General features: G+C 43.1%; 2 protein-coding genes across 3 annotated transcripts; both read left to right on the top strand.

Moving 5' to 3' along the window:
* LOC109823838 lies at positions 547–6161 on the top strand. Of its 2 annotated transcripts, none has more exons than XM_020390244.1 (3): positions 547–2691; positions 2797–2964; positions 4085–6161. In XM_020390244.1, exons 1-3 carry the CDS (start codon positions 2494–2496, stop codon positions 4673–4675), a joined length of 957 nt encoding a protein of 318 aa, XP_020245833.1. In that variant the 5' UTR covers positions 547–2493; the 3' UTR covers positions 4676–6161. The 2 variants fall into 2 exon arrangements, with proteins under 2 accessions (XP_020245833.1, XP_020245835.1); XM_020390246.1 differs by lacking the exon at positions 4085–6161 and having other exon boundaries at positions 547–995; positions 1309–2691; positions 2797–4056.
* On the top strand, positions 7432–9610 carry LOC109823840. Its single transcript, XM_020390249.1, has 5 exons — positions 7432–8224; positions 8369–8455; positions 8529–8606; positions 8860–9164; positions 9355–9610. The coding sequence occupies exons 1-4, from the start codon at positions 8031–8033 to the stop codon at positions 8903–8905; spliced, it is 405 nt and encodes a 134-aa protein (XP_020245838.1). The 5' UTR covers positions 7432–8030; the 3' UTR covers positions 8906–9164; positions 9355–9610.

Genomic DNA, 19418 nt, shown 5'->3' with positions numbered 1-19418 from the left:
GGCAGCGGTTGGTAAGCTGCGTTGGGCAGCGATGGAGCTTTGTTTGGCAGCGGTTGATAAGTTACGTTGACAGCGATGGAGCTGCGTTCGGTGGCGGTTAGAGCTGCGTTTGAGCTTCTCTGTCTTTATATATGGATGACACCAATGACCAGTAAAGAAGGTCTTATTCAGGCCATTTGTGACAATTGAGGCATCTCAACAACGCTCTATCAACTGCAGGTCACGATCTCCACTAAGATTTCTTTGCATGGTTTAACCATGTGCTCCTCAGTGTGTCGAATATCATTACACTGCTCATCAGCATCTCTAATAGTTACTAATATAATATTAGTCATGTTGTTGTCGCAGCCATCGAGATCAATCATCTCACATAAGCAGCTGTATTTTTGTTTGCAGCGGTTGAAGCTGCGTAGGTAATCAAATTGGTGTTGTGTCTTGAAGATGGTACGTAGGGAGGACTTCCACGTCTTGGTTTGAAGAAATCATCGATTTGTAATCTCTTTCTGTCAGGGTGTTGCTAAAGATAGCCTTCTGGAAGTCGTCAGATTGTAACTTCTATCATCGGTGTTTGATGGGGAATCAGCTATCTTTTATTATTTTTAGACAGCCTACAGCCCAGCGGAAGTTACGATCGTGCCCCTCTGATGGGACTAAACTCGGTTAATGCGTCGCAGCCCTATTCAAGTACCTTCCCTCTCTTTCTCTCTCTTCCACCGCTCAGGAGCCTCAAAAACTCTTCATCTTTCTAATTTCTGATCGGATTTCAACAATTCTAGGGTTTTCGTCGGAAAAATGTCGTCCATTGAAGGATCCGTTAACGATTACGAGGTCGTTCAACGTGACGAGTCGATGGGGCAAAGACGGTTCATCTGTGGTTGGCAGTGCAGAGGAAGCTACTCTAACCCTTATGGAAATGCAAAAGCAGACAATAAAATGACGAGCCAGGAAAAGAAGAACGGCATTGGCTCGTCGTACCAACGAACCCAAAAAAAACAGTAAGTGCTATGTTATCCGGTATTTGGGAACTCAATCTAATTTTTCCTAATTTCAGTTTATCTTAAACAATGCTAGGTTTTATCACATATTGTTAGTTCTAGTCTGAGTCCACATGAGTTCTAGTTTAACTCCAATGTGAGTTCTAGTTTAACTCCAATGTGAGTTCTAGTTTGATTCCAATGTTAGTTCTAGATTGAGTCCAATATTAGTTCTATAACAGTACGCGTTAGTTCTATTATATTCCCGTTAGTGTTAGGTCTAATATGAGTTCATAGGTCTTATTGAACTTGCAAATTCGAAATCTTTTTGCAGGAAAAAAGTTACTCTTACAGGTGTGACCGTATCACTAAGGTTAACCGTCAATATCGGGGCCTATTGAGAATTCATGAAACGAATTGTCCCGAAGATTCGTCAGTGGCATAGGGATGCATACGGTGGTTCTATTGAGCACTATATTTTATTTGGGGCTCCTGCGCCTGATCGGCTCACACTTGAACTACTGCTGAGCTATTTTGACAGAGATAATAACACATTTTTATACCTGATTCAAAAAGTGGGTGTGTGAAAAATATTAAATTTGATTTGTAATGGGTCCATAACCTTATTTATTTCCCAATTTATGGTGAAGTCGTAAGTATCAATCGGGACTCAAGAAGCAGAATATGAGTGGAATACTTCGCTAATCTTTTTATTTCTGAAGAGTGTAAGAAGTTAAAAAAAGCAGAAACCACCCAACGTAAACACCTCGAAGGGCAACTGAAAAGGCTAGTGGAATCTATAGAAACGTAGGATATTCAGGATTTTGTTCTGTTACAAATCTTGTACCACTGCTCTATGATATGGAGCCCCAGAGCCGGGGAAGGTATCCCTAGACCCTTACTCAAGTACTTGGACAACATTGAGATGGTTAATTCTATTGTATGTGTCCGGTTCTTTTATGATGAAATTATCAGGGGCATTGGAGTTGCTTTGGGAGGAAAGGAGAAGCGAGGGGTCATATATGTCCCAGGATGCATGACACTATTGTGTATAAGTTTCATATTTTACTTGGTTCATTCTAGTTCTAATTTGTGTCGTGTGAGTTCTAATTATGACATGTTAGCTCTAATCTACACCATGTTAGTTCTATTGCAGATTTTGTTAGTTCTAATTTGTGTCGTGTGAGTTCTAATTTATGCCTTGTTAGTTTTAAGATATACCATGTTAGTTCTAGTTGCACCCATGTTAGTCCTAACATAGGTCATGTTAGTTCAACCTGGGCTCATGATGGTTCTAACATAATTTATGTTTGTTCTAATTAATGCCTTAGTCCTAGTTTATATCATGTTAGTTCTAGTTGCACCCATAGTTTACTCTCTTTGCTGTAGTCTACTATTATTCTAAATAGTTTACTCTTTTTGGTACTACGAGATGACCGGCATAAAGAAATATGCCCTCGTAGACTGCTCCAGATCTCCAATGACAAATTAGGCACCAGAGGAAGCGAAAGTCCCATCTATGTGGGTGGAGACAATTACGACAAATGCTAAGTCAACGTCAATAACTTTTGTCCATAGCCCTATTGTGGAGGTCCCTTCTCCAGGTCATGTTCATGCACTTCCCGCTGTACAAAGGGGTGAAGTTGTGTATCATAAGCGTCAGGCAAAGAGGAAGGCTATCCAAGAGGAATCTACTAAAAACTTCTCAATAGGCTACGTAAGTATCCTGTTATGTTAAGTCGTATTCATTTCACACCAACTGCAAACAATATCCTAATTATGTGTAATCCTACTTTAAATTATAATCTCTTATTAATAACAGATCATGACAAAGCATATTGACGTTGCTTTCGACGATGAAGAGGAGAGTAATGTTCTTCCCATTGAGCAGCAACTTACATTTTGGAGAAATTCTGCTAAATTTCTCAAACGACTATTAGTTGCTACAAAGCAGCACAAGAGTACATATTATAAAGAATTCATGATGGAGATAAACATGCTAAACAGGATAATTGAAAATTTTGGAAGTCATGATGAGGTTATAGACCCGGTGGTGCTGAAGGCGAATATCAAACAGAAAATTACAAATGAAACGAGGAAGAAGCGACGGGTAGTTCAAGAGGAACAGAAGTCCGAAACAAGCAGTGTATATAAGGAAGATCCCACCATGCAAGAACATGTACATAAGATTGTTGAAGAGGATGTGAAGCATCCTGTTGACGACAATGTTATAGAAAAGGAGCATGTTATTTCAGAAGGGAAGAATGTAGATAGTAAGGTTGACCTAAATGTAGATAGTAATGTTGAGGATAGGATAGATCTCAAGGTTGAACATGTAGATAAGGAAGTGAAGCATATTGAACATGAAAATTTTATTGTAGATAACAAAGGTTTTGATGAGGATCCTGCTGATGGTGTAGATAAGGAGGAGGATATCGTAGATAAGGAGGAGGAGAATCCAGATAAGTTGGAGGAGCATGTTGATAGAGAAGGGGAGAATGTAGATAGTATGGTTGACACGTCCCTATTTATGTTTCTTCCTTTGGTCTCAAAAGCTAAAGTTGTTGTTGTCTATACGTAGCTAACTGCTGCTCAGACGCGTTTTGTGCCTTTCTCTGTGGAGCGCTCTTTGTACTATGTCCGTCTCTCTCTTAGGCTCCCTCTCTCTCTCTCTCTCTCCCTCTCTCAGACTCGTAGGTCTGTCTGTAGCTAGCTGCACTTTTCTGTCCCTGTCCCTCTTTTCTACCTCCGTGTTTTCTCTCCTTTGCCACACACACTCCCCACTCTCTCTCAGGGCCCCTCTCTATTTGTAGTGTCGCGCTCTCCCCCCTCTCTCACTCTCACACACACGTCTTCTCGCCGTTGTCCCCCTCTCTCAGGGCCCCTCTCTATTTGTAGTGCCGCGCTCTATCTCTCACGTCGCCGCACGTCTTCTCTCTTCTCGTCATGCGCCGCTTTTTGGTAGAAGAGAAAGTAATGACTGAGGTATATTTAGTACCTAGATTATTGTTCAGTATTTTTAATTTTTTGAACTTGTGAATAGATCAAATACAGTAAGAGGCGTAGCAGTGGATATTGTAAATTTCTCTGATAAAGAATTCATGATGGAGATAAACATGCTAAACAGGATAATTGAAAATTTTGGAAGTCATGATGAGGTTATAGACCCGGTGGTGCTGAAGGCGAATATCAAACAGAAAATTACAAATGAAACGAGGAAGAAGCGACGGGTAGTTCAAGAGGAACAGAAGTCCGAAACAAGCAGTGTATATAAGGAAGATCCCACCATGCAAGAACATGTACATAAGATTGTTGAAGAGGATGTGAAGCATCCTGTTGACGACAATGTTATAGAAAAGGAGCATGTTATTTCAGAAGGGAAGAATGTAGATAGTAAGGTTGACCTAAATGTAGATAGTAATGTTGAGGATAGGATAGATCTCAAGGTTGAACATGTAGATAAGGAAGTGAAGCATATTGAACATGAAAATTTTATTGTAGATAACAAAGGTTTTGATGAGGATCCTGCTGATGGTGTAGATAAGGAGGAGGATATCGTAGATAAGGAGGAGGAGAATCCAGATAAGTTGGAGGAGCATGTTGATAGAGAAGGGGAGAATGTAGATAGTATGGTTGACACGTCCCTATTTATGTTTCTTCCTTTGGTCTCAAAAGCTAAAGTTGTTGTTGTCTATACGTAGCTAACTGCTGCTCAGACGCGTTTTGTGCCTTTCTCTGTGGAGCGCTCTTTGTACTATGTCCGTCTCTCTCTTAGGCTCCCTCTCTCTCTCTCTCTCTCCCTCTCTCAGACTCGTAGGTCTGTCTGTAGCTAGCTGCACTTTTCTGTCCCTGTCCCTCTTTTCTACCTCCGTGTTTTCTCTCCTTTGCCACACACACTCCCCACTCTCTCTCAGGGCCCCTCTCTATTTGTAGTGTCGCGCTCTCCCCCCTCTCTCACTCTCACACACACGTCTTCTCGCCGTTGTCCCCCTCTCTCAGGGCCCCTCTCTATTTGTAGTGCCGCGCTCTATCTCTCACGTCGCCGCACGTCTTCTCTCTTCTCGTCATGCGCCGCTTTTTGGTAGAAGAGAAAGTAATGACTGAGGTATATTTAGTACCTAGATTATTGTTCAGTATTTTTAATTTTTTGAACTTGTGAATAGATCAAATACAGTAAGAGGCGTAGCAGTGGATATTGTAAATTTCTCTGATTGGGAGCTGGTGTTCATCTCAAATTAGTGGGGTTGTAAGATTTGTATCAGAGAGAGATATTGAAAAAATAAGGTTTATTCAAGCTTGTAAACTATCATTTTACACCCTAATAAAAAAGTAAGATTTATTCTAGTAAAACTGGACAAGGTTGTTCGTCTCTAAGGGGCTGTTTGGTTGGTTTCCCTAAATATAGGAAATATATTTCCAAGCCTAAACATTGATTTCTCTATGTTTTTATAGGTTTCTTAAAGTTTGTTTGGTTCAACACAAAATAGGCTTGGAAATATATTTCCACACACATCTATTGTTTGTTTCACATCTTAAAAAAAGGAAACTAAGAATAGGAAATGTCACTTCTTATTTTCTCTAGTTTGGTTGGAAGAAGTGCACAATGAGAGAAACAAGCTGTGATCACCATGGTGAGGTTACCACCAAAAAAAAACATGCACATAATAAAAGTTCATATTCATTTCAATAATCAAATTCTAACACCACTTTAGAGCTGCTTCAAAAAAATTTGCAATCACACTTAACAAATAGTCAAAGGAAATTCACACATCCGTGAGAAAGTAAAATTGCTCAATTCTAATACATCTAAAAGCAATAATTTTCACATGAATTGCATAATAATTAAAATTTAGCAAACAAAATAATGCATGATCAAGTCAAATTCTAATAATTCCTCTGTTAACAATAATATCACACCATGCACAATTATCCATCCAGTAGATGAATAATAACTAAAATCACACAATCATTAAAAAACAATATCTTTAAACCCCTTTGTACACCCAATAACCCAAAAAAACTCAAAAAAAAAAAATCCCAATTTTTTTTAACCAACTCGGGTTTGGAATCAAGAAGAAGTTTTTCATTGCAAACAACTATTGTGGTTATTAAAAAGAAGTGGCCTTTGCATGTGAATGTGAAAACTTACTATTAAAAAAATTAGGAAAGAAAAAGGAAAAACAGGAAAATTACGAAAATTACCTTCACAGATTTTGCAAAGAAGCTCGGTGAGGTTCTCTACATGGATTAGCCCCAAAGCAGTTAGATCTTAGAGGGATTAAGCAATCAACGTAGCAAAGCAACGAATCCACCTCTAAAATAACCCAAATAGAAGACCGCCGAACCAATAACCCAAATTAGAAGCTGTTTTACCGATGAAATAGCCAACTATTAGCCCTAACAAAGCTTGGATTTCTATTGAAGTAGCAAGAGAAGATTGACAGTGGAAGAGGGATCGATAACAGGTAGGATCGACGAAGGTTTCACAAAAAATATTTTCCATAATTTTTTGGCCAGAGAGAGGCGGTGGAAGGATTGAAGAAGAGAGACGGAAAAAGAAAATGAAGAAGAAAGAGGAAAGGAGAAAGAGATAAGAAGGCGGTGATAATAACGAAGTGGTTTTTTTCCCGCTGTTTTTCTGTGTTCCCGCGGTCTAGCTGGCAGTTTTTTAACTCATCTCCGTCCCATTTCCGAGCAAAAACTTCGGAAATGGGGATCTCTGTTTTTCTGAGTTGGCGGACGATTTCCATCAAAGTTTTCTTTAAATTTGAGTGCGAACCAAACTGCAGATTAGAAAAAAAAATGAACTTACATTTCTTACTGTCAACATGTCAAAGCTGGAAACCTATTTCAACTCCTTATTTTTGCCAACCAAACAGCCCCTAACTGGACAAGGTTATTCTAGTATCAACTCTGAAGATTCAAGCTTGTAAACTATCCATCTTTTCACACCCTAAGTAAGTGACCAAATTCATAAGTTCAGAAAATTAAAAATATTGAACAATAATCTAGGTACTAAATATACCTCAGCCATTATTTTCTCTTCTACCAAAAAGCGACACGCGACGAGAAGAGAGAAGACGTGCGACGACGTGAGAGATAGAGTGCGGCACTACAAATAGAGAGGGGCCCTGAGAGAGGGGGGCGGCGGCAAGAAGACGTGTGTGTGAGAGTGAGAGAGGGGGGAGAGCGCAGCACTACAAATAGAGAGGGGCCTTGAGAGAAAATGGGGAGTGTGTGTGGCAGAGGAGAGAGAACGCGGAGGCAGAAAAGAGGGACAGGGACAGAAGCGCGCAGCTAGATACAAACAGACCTACGAGAGCCCGAGAGAGAGAGAGAGGGAGCCTAAGAGAGAGACGGATAGAGTACAGAGAGCGCTCCACAAATAGAGAGGGGCCCTGAGAGAGAGAGGGGGGCGACGACGTGTGTGTGTGAGTGAGAGAGGGGGGCGGCGGCAAGAAGACGTGTGTGTGAGAGTGAGAGAGGGGGGGAGAGCGCGGCACTATAAATAGAGAAGGGCCCCGAGAGAAAGTGGGGAGTGTGTGTGGCAGAGGAGAGAGAACGCGGAGGCAGAAAAGTGGGACATGGACAGAAGCGCGCATCTAGCTACAGACAGACCTACAAGAGTCAGAGAGAGAGGGAGCCTAAGAGATAGACGGACAGAGTACAGAGAGCACTTTACAGAGAGAGGCATAAGAACGCGTCTGGGTAGCAGTTAGCTACGTACAGACAACAACTACTTTAGTTTTTGAGACCAAAGGAAGAAACATAAAATGGGACGTGTTATTTTACTCGCTACCTATGGTCTATCAACATGTTTATAGAGCTGTCATTATGTAACTTAATGTGGAAGCAAAGGGTTGCCCACAGCCAAGAAGGGTAAGCAAGAGATCTAAATGGAAGAGGACCCCATATACTGAAGGAAAAAGAAAGAAAAAGGAAAAAATTAAAGTAGAAATACTTGAAAGTCCTAAAAATGTAAAACTAGTTGACAAAGTTACTCATTTTTACGCAGGTAATCAATTCCCCACTTGGGATGTGTTGAGTTTGAAGCCAATGACAGATGATGAGGTAGCTCTATTGGGAAAGCTGAATAAAGAGATTCTAGATCCTACATCGTTTAACATACGCATAATAGATAGCACATGTGTTTTTGTACATAATTTAAAGATACCATCTGTATTAGCAGCCAGACTCGACAAAGCTCAAATCAATAGGCTAACTAAATTTTGCTCTCAGAAGATTCACAGGTAAGTTTCAGTTGACTATTTATATGCTAATTCGTCACATATTAGGCCTTTGCTCTCAGAAGATTCACAGGTAAGTTTCAGTTGACTATTTATATGCTAATTCGTCACATATTAGGCCTAATTCATGTTAGTTCTAATTTTCAGGAGATATAATATTATAGTAACATCCAACAGCAGTATTAACAGAGAAGAGTTGTATATTTGCTTCGTGGTGGCCGGCTTGACGACAAGGTTCGATTATACATGCTTAATAATTGAAAATGTCTTGTTTAAATTGAATTTTAATGTTTCATAACATTTACAGATGGAAGAAGCAGTATTGGACACGCTTAACCAAGAGGCATATGACAAAGGGTATGGAGTCGTATCAGTGTTCTTTCTTGTAAGAACATGCTATTTTTAAATTCACTCTGTTAGTTTTGATTGAAATGCATGTTAGTTCTTGTTGGATCCATGCTAGTTATACCATGAGTCACGTTAGTTCTAGTTGGCGTCAAGTTAGACCTACCATAAGTCATGTTAGTTCTAGTGCACTTCATGTCAGTTCTAATTTATGCCGTGTTAGTTCTAATATGTACCATGTTAGTTCTATTCTTTTGCGCGTTAGGTCTAACTCATACATGTTGTGTTTGCAGCACTCACTCTATGACTTCGAGCCGAGCAATTACGAGCTATATTTGACATATATTGATAAATATACCGTATTCTGCATGGAGCATCTGTTGATCCCTTTGGTCAGGGACGACCATTGGCATCTTGTTGAAGTTGATTTGAAAGATAATGTCGTAAAGCATTATAGTTCTGCTGGGCACGAAGCTTGAATGGAGCCTGTTAATAAAATCATAAACTATTATGATGCTCATCATGTTGATTTTGTTGAGCAAAATATGCGCAGAATATTTAGATATGAAGCCATCAAATGCGAGCAACAAAGAGGGCGGTTAGTTCCAATGTCTAAATTAGCAACAAAGAGGGCGGTTAGTTCCAATGTCTAAATTGTGTTAATTTGTGTTAGTATTAGATATGACAAAAATGTCTAATTTAGCCTTCTATGTTGCAGTCTAAATTGTGTTAATTTGTGTTAGTATTAGATATGACAAAAATGTCTAATTTAGCCTTCTATGTTGCAGTTTTGACCGTGGTTTGTTCATCTACCTCTTCATAAAAGCAATAATTGAAGGCCGCTGAACATTGCGGGTTAATCCTCTGAACGATATCCCTGAAGCTATGCGAGCAAGACTTGTCGCACAATTATTACTTGCTGGTTATGAACAAAGACATAAAGACGAAACAATGTACAGTGATGAATGATATGTTCATACAAATACAATAATGTATGTATATTTATTTGAAAATACGTGTTATCAGATGTATTGTTGGCTCTAACTTCGTGTTGGTTCTAAAAGAGTACGTTTTAGCTACAATGGTATGATGTGTTAGTCCCACTTCGTGTTGACTCTAACTAGAACTATCGCTCTAAACAGATTAGAACTAACACACTAACGTCTAGAACTGATGCTGGAGGGGATACACGCAGCATGATAGAACTAACATCAAAGCTGTTAGAGGCGATCTCACTAGAACTAACGTTCTAAATAGATTAGAACTAACACGCCAACGCCTAGAACCGACGCTAGAGGGGCTAGGACTAACACGCAGCACGATAGAACTAACGTCGAAGCTGTTAGAGGCGATCTCACTAGAACTAACGTTCTAAACAGATTAGAACTAACACGCTAACGCCTAGAGCTGACGCTGGAGGGGCTAGGACTTACACGCAGCACGATAGAACTAACGTCGAACCTGTTAGAGGCGATCTCACTAGAACTAACGCTCTAAATAGATTATAACTAACACGTCAACGCCTACAACTGACGCTGGAGGGGCTAAGACTAACACGCAACACGATAGAACTAACATCGAAACTGTTAGAGGCGATCTTATGAGAACTAACACAATACTCTAAACATATTAGAACTAACACGTCAACGACTAGAACTGACGCTGGAGGGGCTAGGACTTACACACAGAACGTTAGAACTAACATCGAAGCTGTTAGAGGCAATCTCACTAGAACTAACTGTAGGCATCGAAAATTGCCTATAGGTCTCTACGAACAGCTCAGTGTTAAAGAATGACAATGAACGTCACTATCCGGTTCACAGGAGTTCGATTGACGTTGGTGAACGCTTGAAGTGAATCGACGAACTACGTGAGCCGACAGAATTCCGGAATAACGAAGGTGCGGGCTAATCGGGAGCCCCGCAATGTTCACAAAGGGAACAATGCCCTTCGTGTCTCATTCATTCTATAGATAATCCAACCATTGGAGCTGATAGAACTCCTTGCCGGCTTTCCAACGCATTTGGAATCACTCAAATCCGAGTTCAGACGAAGAAGTTGCAGCGAAAACGGTCAAACGGGCATTGAAAACGTCTCAGAGCTGAACCGAGGCACCTACGGTGTCTCGGCCAAGTCAAGACACCCCAGGGGTGTCTCGGCCAGGCCGAGACACCCCAAGGGTGTCTCGGTTTAGGAGCCGAGACACCCCCCTAGGGGTGTCTTAACCGCGCTCCGCAACCCCTCATGCTATAAATACAAGCCTTAGCGCCTCATTTTTGGAATTTTGGAGATTAGGCGAAGCCCTGCCGGATTGAAGACTGAAGGTGCACGGATTTCAGAGAGGAGGAGGAAAGATCGGATCGAGTTCTTCAACGCAAGAGAGAGAGATTCGTCAGATCTACAGTTTCTCGGATCCGTTCCTTAAGATTATCCCGTTGTGGTAATCTTAAGAAGAGTGATTATCTCGCTTCGCCGAGATAAGAGCTACGGTTTCTCGATCCCTTCGCGGATAGACGAAGCTCTGTCCAATTTTTCAGCAATCAGATCTGATCGACGGTGGTCCACGGATAAACCCCGGCACAGGCAAAGATCCCACGCAAGCAGAAGACCGATAAACGATCTCTGCGTTTGTTTGATAAAGTTGTAAAATTTTTTATTTTCATTGTGTAAGGAGATCATATAAAAAGATCAACTTTTTATTTTATTCGAGTTTATTGTAACGACTAAAGTTGTAATAGATTCGATAACAATGGAAATTGCAACTTTCACCGCAAACAAACTGGCGACCACAGTGGGAGCCAACAGCTTCGCTGCCGAAGCTGTCGTGCCGCAGCCGATGATCAAGATCCCGGTGCTCGAAGAGGTCGAATACGAGTTCGACCAGCAAAAGTTCAAGGACTATGTCTCCTCCTCCTCCTCCAGATCCGTCTATCCTGGCAAGTGCAAGAGTGCCTCCTCCTCCAGAAAGATCTGCTGGTCTTCAGATCTGAAGATCCAAAAAGACGATCTCTCTACCGCTGTTGCTGTTGCACCTTGCAATGATCCACCGGCGTTCAATGAAGCCAAATTTGCAGATCTGAACCCCTTCACGATTAAGGAGTCGACTGCTGAAGGCGCGCCAACTCTATCAAAGAGAGCACGTCAAAAGAAACGACAACGCCTCACGCGCCAATTCGCCAAGGCTTTGGATCAGATGGATGGTCTCCATTACCAACCAGATCTGGAGCTCAGAAAGCGCCAAGTGGCTAATCTGTCGCCACGACCAGCATCAGAATCCTCCTCTCGATCTCCAATTAACGGATGGGTTCGTGTCCAAAGAACCCGCTCTACTCTCGAGGAGCGAATCCAGAAACGCCACACCTTGCTTGCGCATGCCCGGACCCTTGTGCGAAAAGCACAAGAAATGCAAAATGAAGAGGTAGTTAAGAGATCGCCGAGATCCAAACAAGTTTGGGTGCCAAAAGCCAAATCAGCGCCTAAGGCAAAAGCAGACGACGTTGCTCTCCGGCCTTCGTCAACTTCAGATCCCGAACCTCCGGTAAAGCCCTACCGCAGCGTGGATTTCCCCAAATTCAGGATTCCTCTGAAGGATCGTATCGGTGCCCTACTTGAGAATCGAGGAAAAGCGCTTGTTAAGGAAAGCTGGAGATCGTTGAAGGAGCTTCGAGCCAACATCCGGACTGGGGGTCATACGCGACCTCCTAACAAATTGATTTCTGCGACGGCCCGCTTGGCGGTGCGTGCAGAAAATCAAGAGCCCGTTAAGGTCTCACCCTCACAAGGGTGTGATTCCGAACGTGTGACTCCTGTAGATGCCAACAAGGCAATGTTTACTCAGAGGAAAACGCGTCAGACAGACGAGTGCGTTATACCTGAGAATCCATGTAAGCAGCCGATAGGTTACTCCGACCGCAACATCGATGAGTGGTACTATCAGGCTGGGGGTACGAATAAATCTCGAAAGAGAAGTACCTGGGAAGCGGACTCTCATATTATCAACGTGTAGCTGCCCCAAGACCGCTCTGCGGAGGGTCTCGGTATTCGAGAGAATCTCCGATGGAACTACGAAGCCCAAATCAAGGCGTTTCCACCAAAGAGGATCGGTTGCTCGAGATGATGAATTCCCAGAAGTTACCATCAACGTGGTCAATAAGGGAAAATCTCTGATTGTTTCAAATGGTTCCAACCCTAATTTCTCTCCGGGAAGAAGAGTCAGTTCGGGAATAACCCAACAGGTTCCAACCCTAATTTCTCTCCGGGAAGAAGAGTCAGTTCGGGAATAACCCAACAAACATCTCAGCTTAAACTAGAAACCGTTGGACATAATGATTACCAGGGTGTCCATGAAGGAATTCATTCCGATGACGAACTCTCGGATTCTTATTTTGCAATCGCCTCTGACGATACAACGTCTAGCATAGGATAAGCTCGGGAAGTGTTCATGGTCAACACCGAGCAAGTAACCAAAATGGTTGAGGAAGCCTTAGCCAAGCAGAAAGAGGCATTCAAGATTGAGATGGAAATGGCTATGCAGGAGATGAGACAAATGCACGACCAACAAATCCGAGCTTTGTCAAATCAGCTAGTTGAATCCAGCCGTCGCACCCAGAACGCCGCAGTTGACAGCGATCCGGAAGTGGACGAAATCATCATGGCCGACGCACCGCCCAAAAATACTGGGGGTGGCCCCACTAAAAATAACGACGCTGGGGGTGGACCCACCAATGATGCTCGAGAGCAAAATTAACGCTTTAATGTCTGCTCAAGAGGTAAAGAAGACCGGCATTCCGTGTCCTTACCCGAAAGAGTGGGATTCGATCCCGTATCCGGCGAAATTCAACCTGATCAACTTCACGCCGTTTGACGGGAAGGGCTCGCCCTCTCAGCACCTGATCTACTTTAAGTCCCATTTGGGTATGATCTCTGGCAATGAGCCTCTGATGGTCCGGTCATTTGTTGGCACCCTTCGCAGGCCCGCCTTCGATTGGTACCGCCGTCTCAAGCCCGGAAGCATCAACGCCCTCTCAGCACCTGATCTACTTTAAGTCCCATTTGGGTATGATCTCTGGCAATGAGCCTCTGATGGTCCGGTCATTTGTTGGCACCCTTCGCAGGCCCGCCTTCGATTGGTACCGCCGTCTCAAGCCCGGAAGCATCAACAGCTGGGAGGACCTGTAAAGCATGTTCCTCACTCATTTCTTCGATGATGACGCCGAAGTGTCGATCGGGACACTCTTCGATGAGAAACAAAAAGACGGAGAGTCGGTGGATACCTTCATCAAACGCTTTCGTAATCAGGCAATAAACTGTAAGGATCCCGTCATGGAGGAATTCGTCTTGCAAACCTGTCATAACAACTTGTCCATTAACATCTTGGACGTTATGGGAGTAGAGCCACTCAATACCTGGAGAGAGTTAAAGGCGCGCGGAGAGCAGGCCGAACGATTCCTTAGGAGGAGGAATGTTGAAAGATGTCAACCGATGACTAATCCTCTGAATCTGGGTCTCGTTTCCCATAATGAGGGAAAGACACCAACAACAGTTGTTGACGTTAATCAGACGTCGCAACAGCAGTCCCGAAGACAGCAGAATAGTTCTAATCCGAGGCTCCAAAAAAAGTACTCATTCAAGGACGAAGACGTTCCAGCCATCTTCGAGACCCTTCTTGAAAATAACAAGATTAAGCTGCCACCCATCACAAATCAGGAGGAAGCTGACAATACTGCAGATCCGAAGTACTGTGCGTACCACAGGAGGATCCTTCATCCCACCAAGGCTTGCTTCACTTTAAAGAATAGCATCCAAACCTTGGTTGAAGCCGGCGTCATAACGCTAGGGTAAGCCAATTAAGAACGGTGTCACTCCGAAGAGTATACGAGTATAAACTGCTTCTCAATCCTCCAATCGGTATATGAGGTTAAACTGCTCCCTGATACTCCAATAGGTATATGAGTCTAAACGGTTTCTTACTGTTAATGGGAAGTTCCTAGAGAATGTTACGCTAATATTCTTAAGGATAACCCGGTCATGTAATGGAGTACAAAATCAGACCCAGTTCCAAGAAGGAAGCTGGGGGTGGATGATTCATGTAATGGGAGGTTCCCAGAAGAATGCTATATGTAATTTTCTTAGGGATCACCCAATAATTACGAACAAAGTGATAAACACTAAACCCCCACTGTGATTTGTACTCCCACTCTCACTGTCTACCTGGTCAAACCTTCCTATAGTTAGGGCCACAACCAAAGTCCTCTATCGATTCCTTCCATGAACGAGAGGCCCACTTTCAAAAAATTGAGCAATCAAATCTATAAAAGTTAGGATTGTTCCCAATCTCACTCAGTCAAACCTACAGATAGTTGAGACTAAGACCGAGTCATTCTTTTTCGATAAACGAAAGACTTCCATCTTTTCCTTTTTCAGCCAAACCTATAAAAGTTAGGGTCGAAATTGGAATTTCCCCTCAATAAATGAAGGACTCTTTTTGGATCGAATGACCAATCCTATAAAAGTTAGGGTCGTTTGAATATTTCTGATTCTCGGAGTGGAGATCCCACTCTTAGTTTCATCATTTCGGATTCTGGGGGTGGAGATCCCACCTTGAGTTTCCTTTCCAACTGGAGATAGAATATAAAATTCTTCCTCTTCAGTGCTGGGAGATAGAATATAAAATTCTTCCTCTTCTATTTTCCAGTCTGTCTTTACCATGAGAAAAGACATAATTCCCAACTTCCAATCCGTGCACTTTATGCACGGGGAATTTTATCTCAACTCCTAAATAGAGATAAGCCTACGCCTAACACGCGTTGCCGGTTTAGTCTTTCACCGATTGAAAAAGACACCAGAATCCAGTCTGGGGAATTTTATCCCGAAGCCTAAGCAGGGATAAGCCAACGCCTAACACGCGTTGCCGGTTTAGTCTTTCACCGATTGAAAAAGATACCAGAGTATAATTCTGGGGACTTTCATCCCGAATCCTAAGTAGGGATGAGTCAACGCCTAATACGCGTTGCCGGATGCCATATTCCCGTAAGAAATGACGAAGTCTATGTATTCAAAATCATAGCATTAAGTCTAAGAGAAGCAATTCTCTTAGCACAACGTTACATGTGAAACGGGTTTTAATAATTCACATGCTAGCCCGATTCAAACGGTAATCGGTAAAGGTACGTCAAACCCGTTGATGGCTGGGGGTTTGCCAAAAATCCCAAAGTCTATGTCTAACACGCATTGCCGGTTAGTATTTGACCGTAAAAAGGACAAAAGACCACATATTCAACATTGTGACAGATTGTTATTAATAACACCATAATCCGTGCCTTACACGCATGGGGAAATTTATCCCGAAGCCTAAGCAGGGATAAGTCAATGCCTAACACGCGTTGCCGGTTTAGTCTTTTACCGATTGAAGAAGACACCAGAATCCGAGTCTGGGGATTTTTATCCTGAATCCTAAGTAAGGATAAGTCAGCGCCTAACACGCGTTGTCGGGTAGTCTATTCCCGTGAGAAAGACGAAGTCTACGTATTCAATGTCATAGAACTAAAAGAGTTAACTCTTTTAGCACAACGTTAAGTGCAGAACGGATCTAAACAATCTGCATGCTAGCCCGACTCAAACGGTAGTCGGTAAAGGCTCATCAAACCCGTTGATGGCTGAGAATTTGCTAAAAATTCTATAAATGTGAGTCATTGACGCACCAGCTCCGCTAGTTGGTCTCGTGACTTGAGCATCTAACAAATTAAGGATAAAATCCACACATGCAGATGAATCAGCTTTAACAGTTGGTCCTGCAGCCCCAACATTTGGGACCGCCATGCTCCAATACCTTAAGAGATTAAACTGTGTATACTCCAGAAAACGTATGAGTATAAACCGTGTCAACGTACGACGTTCGAAACCCTAGGGTCAACGCCGGTCAACGCGTACCCTAGGTCAACGCCAGTCAACGCGTTACGACCAAAAGTCAACATACGGTGATCTGAAACACTAAGTCAGCACAATATGACAGAGATAGTCAGTTCAAAGTTAACTCAATAACACGAGCAAAACTCAACTCACAGGTGGTAGACTCGAGACTCCGACGACGGCCAGGCGATAAACGCAGCGCCGGAAGAACTTCGGTTATTCGTCAAAGCATCGGATTGACCGAAAATCGAAGGAGCCAAGAGTTGAAGCTAACTACAGGTCCTTTACGCCGACTGAAGGCTAGACCAATCACATCCAAAGTATTCCAGCCTCTTCTATAAAAGAAACGAGTCCGGAACGCTTTGGAGGGGGTATCTGTAGGCATCGAAAACTGCCTATAGGTCTCTACGAACAGCTCAGTGTTAAGGAATGATAATGAACGTCACTATCCAGTTCACAGGAGTTCGATTGACGTCGGTGAACGATTGAAGTGAATCGACGAACTACGTGAGCCGACAGAATTCCGGAATAACGAAGGTGCGGGCTAATCGGGAGCCCCGCAATGTTCACAAAGGGAACAATGCCCTTCGTGTCTCATTCATTCTACAGATAATCCAATCATTGGAGCTGATAGAACTCCTTGTCGGCTTTCCAACGCATTTGGAATCACTCAAATCTGAGTTCAGACGAAGAAGTTACAGCGAAAACGGTCAAACGGGCATTGAAAACGTCTCAGAGCTGAACCGAGGCACCTACGGTGTCTCGGCCAAGTCAAGACACCCCAAGGGTGTCTCGACAAGCCAAGACACCCCAAGGGTGTCTCGGTTTAGCCGAGACACCCCAAGGGTGTCTCGGCCAGGCCCAGGCACCCCTAGGGTGTCCCAACGCGGATTTGACCCCCTAAAGCGGTTTTAACCGCTCCGCAACCCCTCATGCCTATAAATACAAGCCTTAGGCCTCATTTTTTCAGAAATTTTGGAGATTAGGCGAAGCCCTGCCGGATTGAAGACTGAAGGTGCACGGATTTTAGAGAGGAGGAGGAGAGATCGGATCCAGTTCTTCAACGCAAGAGAGAGAGATTCGTCAGATCTACATCACCCGTACCCGATCCTTAGTATTATCCCGTTGTGGTAATACTAAGAAGAGCAAATATCTCGTTTTTATCGAGATAGTCGCTTCAAGTTTCTAGATCTCCTCGCGGATAGACGAAGCTCTGTCCAATTTTTCAGCAATCAGATCTGATCGACGGTGGTCCACGGATAAACCCCGGCACAGGCAAAGATCCCACGCAAGCAGAAGACCGATAAACGATCTCTGCGTTTGTTTGATAAAGTTATAAAATTTTTTATTTTCATTGTGTAAGGAGATCTTATAAAAAGATCAACTTTTTATTTTATTCGAGTTTATTGTAACGACTAAAGTTGTAATAGATTCGATAACAATGGAAATAGCAACTTTCACCGCAAACACTAACACGCCAACGCCTAGAACTGACGCTGGAGATGCTAGGACTAACACGCAGCACGATAGAACTAACATCGAAGCTGTTAGAGGCGATCCTATGAGAACTAACGCAACGCTCTAAACAGATTAGAACTAACACGGCAACGCCTAGAACTGACGCTGGAGGGGCTAGGACTTACACGCAGCACGATAGAACTAACGTCGAAGCTGTTAGAGGCGATCTCACTAGAACTAACTCTCTAAACAGATTAGAACTAACACACCAACACCTAGAACTGACGCTGGAGGGACTAGGACTAACACGCAGCACGATAGAACTAACGTCGAAGCTGTTAGAGGCGATCTCACTAGAACTAACTCTCTAAACAGATTAGAACTAACACGCCAACGTCTAGAACTGACGTTGGAGGGGCTAGGACTTACACACAGCACATTAGAACTAACATCGAAGCTGTTAGAGGCGATCTCACTAGAACTAATGCTCTAAACAGATTAGAACTAACACGCCAACGCCCAGAACTGACGTTGGAGGGGTTAGGACTAACACGCAGTACGATAGAACTAACATCAAAGCTGTTAGAGGCGATCTTATGAGAACTAACGCAACGCTCTTAACAGATTAGAACTAATACGCCAACGCCTAGAATTGACGCTGGAGGGGCTAGGACTTACACGAAGAACGTTAGAACTAACATCGAAGCTATTAGAGGCAATCTTACTAGAACTAACGCTCTAAACAGATTAGAACTAACATGCCAACGCCTAGAACTGACGCTGGAGAGGCTAGGACTAACACGTAGCACGATAGAACTAACGTCAAAGAGGCGATCTCACTAGAACTAACGCTCTAAACAGATTAGAACTAACACACAAACGCCTAGAACTAACGCTGGAGGGGCTAGGACTTACACGCAGCACGTTAGAACTAACATCAAAGCTATTAGAGACGATCACTAGAATTAACGTTGTAAACAGATTAGAAGTAACATGCCAACGCCTAGAACTGACGCTGGAGGGGCTAGGGCTAACACACACAAACGCCTAGAACTAACGCTGGAGGGGCTAGGACTTACACGCAGCACGTTAGAACTAACATCAAAGCTATTAGAGACGATCACTAGAATTAACGTTGTAAACAGATTAGAAGTAACATGCCAACGCCTAGAACTGACGCTGGAGGGGCTAGGGCTAACACGCAGCACGATAGAACTAACGTCGAAGCTGTTAGAGGCGATCTCACTAGAACTAACGCTCTAAACAGATTAGAACTAACACACCAATGCCTAGAACTGACGCTGGAGGGGCTAGGACTAACACGTAGCACGTTAGAACTAACATCGAAGCTGTTAGAGGCGATCCTATGAGAACTAACGCAACGCTCTAAACAGATTAGAACTAACACGGCAACGCCTAGAACTGACGCTGGAGGGGCTAGGACTTACACGCAGCACGATAGAACTAACGTCGAAGCTGTTAGAGG

Source organism: Asparagus officinalis, chromosome 9 (assembly GCF_001876935.1).
Source record: "Asparagus officinalis chromosome 9, Aspof.V1, whole genome shotgun sequence".
NCBI classification, from domain to species: domain Eukaryota; kingdom Viridiplantae; phylum Streptophyta; class Magnoliopsida; order Asparagales; family Asparagaceae; genus Asparagus; species Asparagus officinalis.
The sequence above is the reverse complement of the archived record's forward strand: the minus strand, read 5'-3'. Positions and strand labels throughout refer to the sequence as shown.

Excerpts from the sequence above, each read along its gene's own strand:
- LOC109823840 (XM_020390249.1), top strand. The coding sequence starts at position 8,031 with ATGACAGATGATGAGGTAGCTCTATTGGGAAAGCTGAATAAAGAGATT. Across the intron at positions 8,225-8,368 it reads TGCTCTCAGAAGATTCACAG|GAGATATAATATTATAGTAA; the intron begins GTAAGTTTCAGT and ends TCTAATTTTCAG. Across the intron at positions 8,456-8,528 it reads GTGGCCGGCTTGACGACAAG|ATGGAAGAAGCAGTATTGGA; the intron begins GTTCGATTATAC and ends TAACATTTACAG.
- LOC109823838 (XM_020390244.1), top strand. The coding sequence starts at position 2,494 with ATGTGGGTGGAGACAATTACGACAAATGCTAAGTCAACGTCAATAACT. Across the intron at positions 2,692-2,796 it reads AAAACTTCTCAATAGGCTAC|ATCATGACAAAGCATATTGA; the intron begins GTAAGTATCCTG and ends TATTAATAACAG. Across the intron at positions 2,965-4,084 it reads ATAAAGAATTCATGATGGAG|ATAAACATGCTAAACAGGAT; the intron begins ATAAACATGCTA and ends TTCATGATGGAG.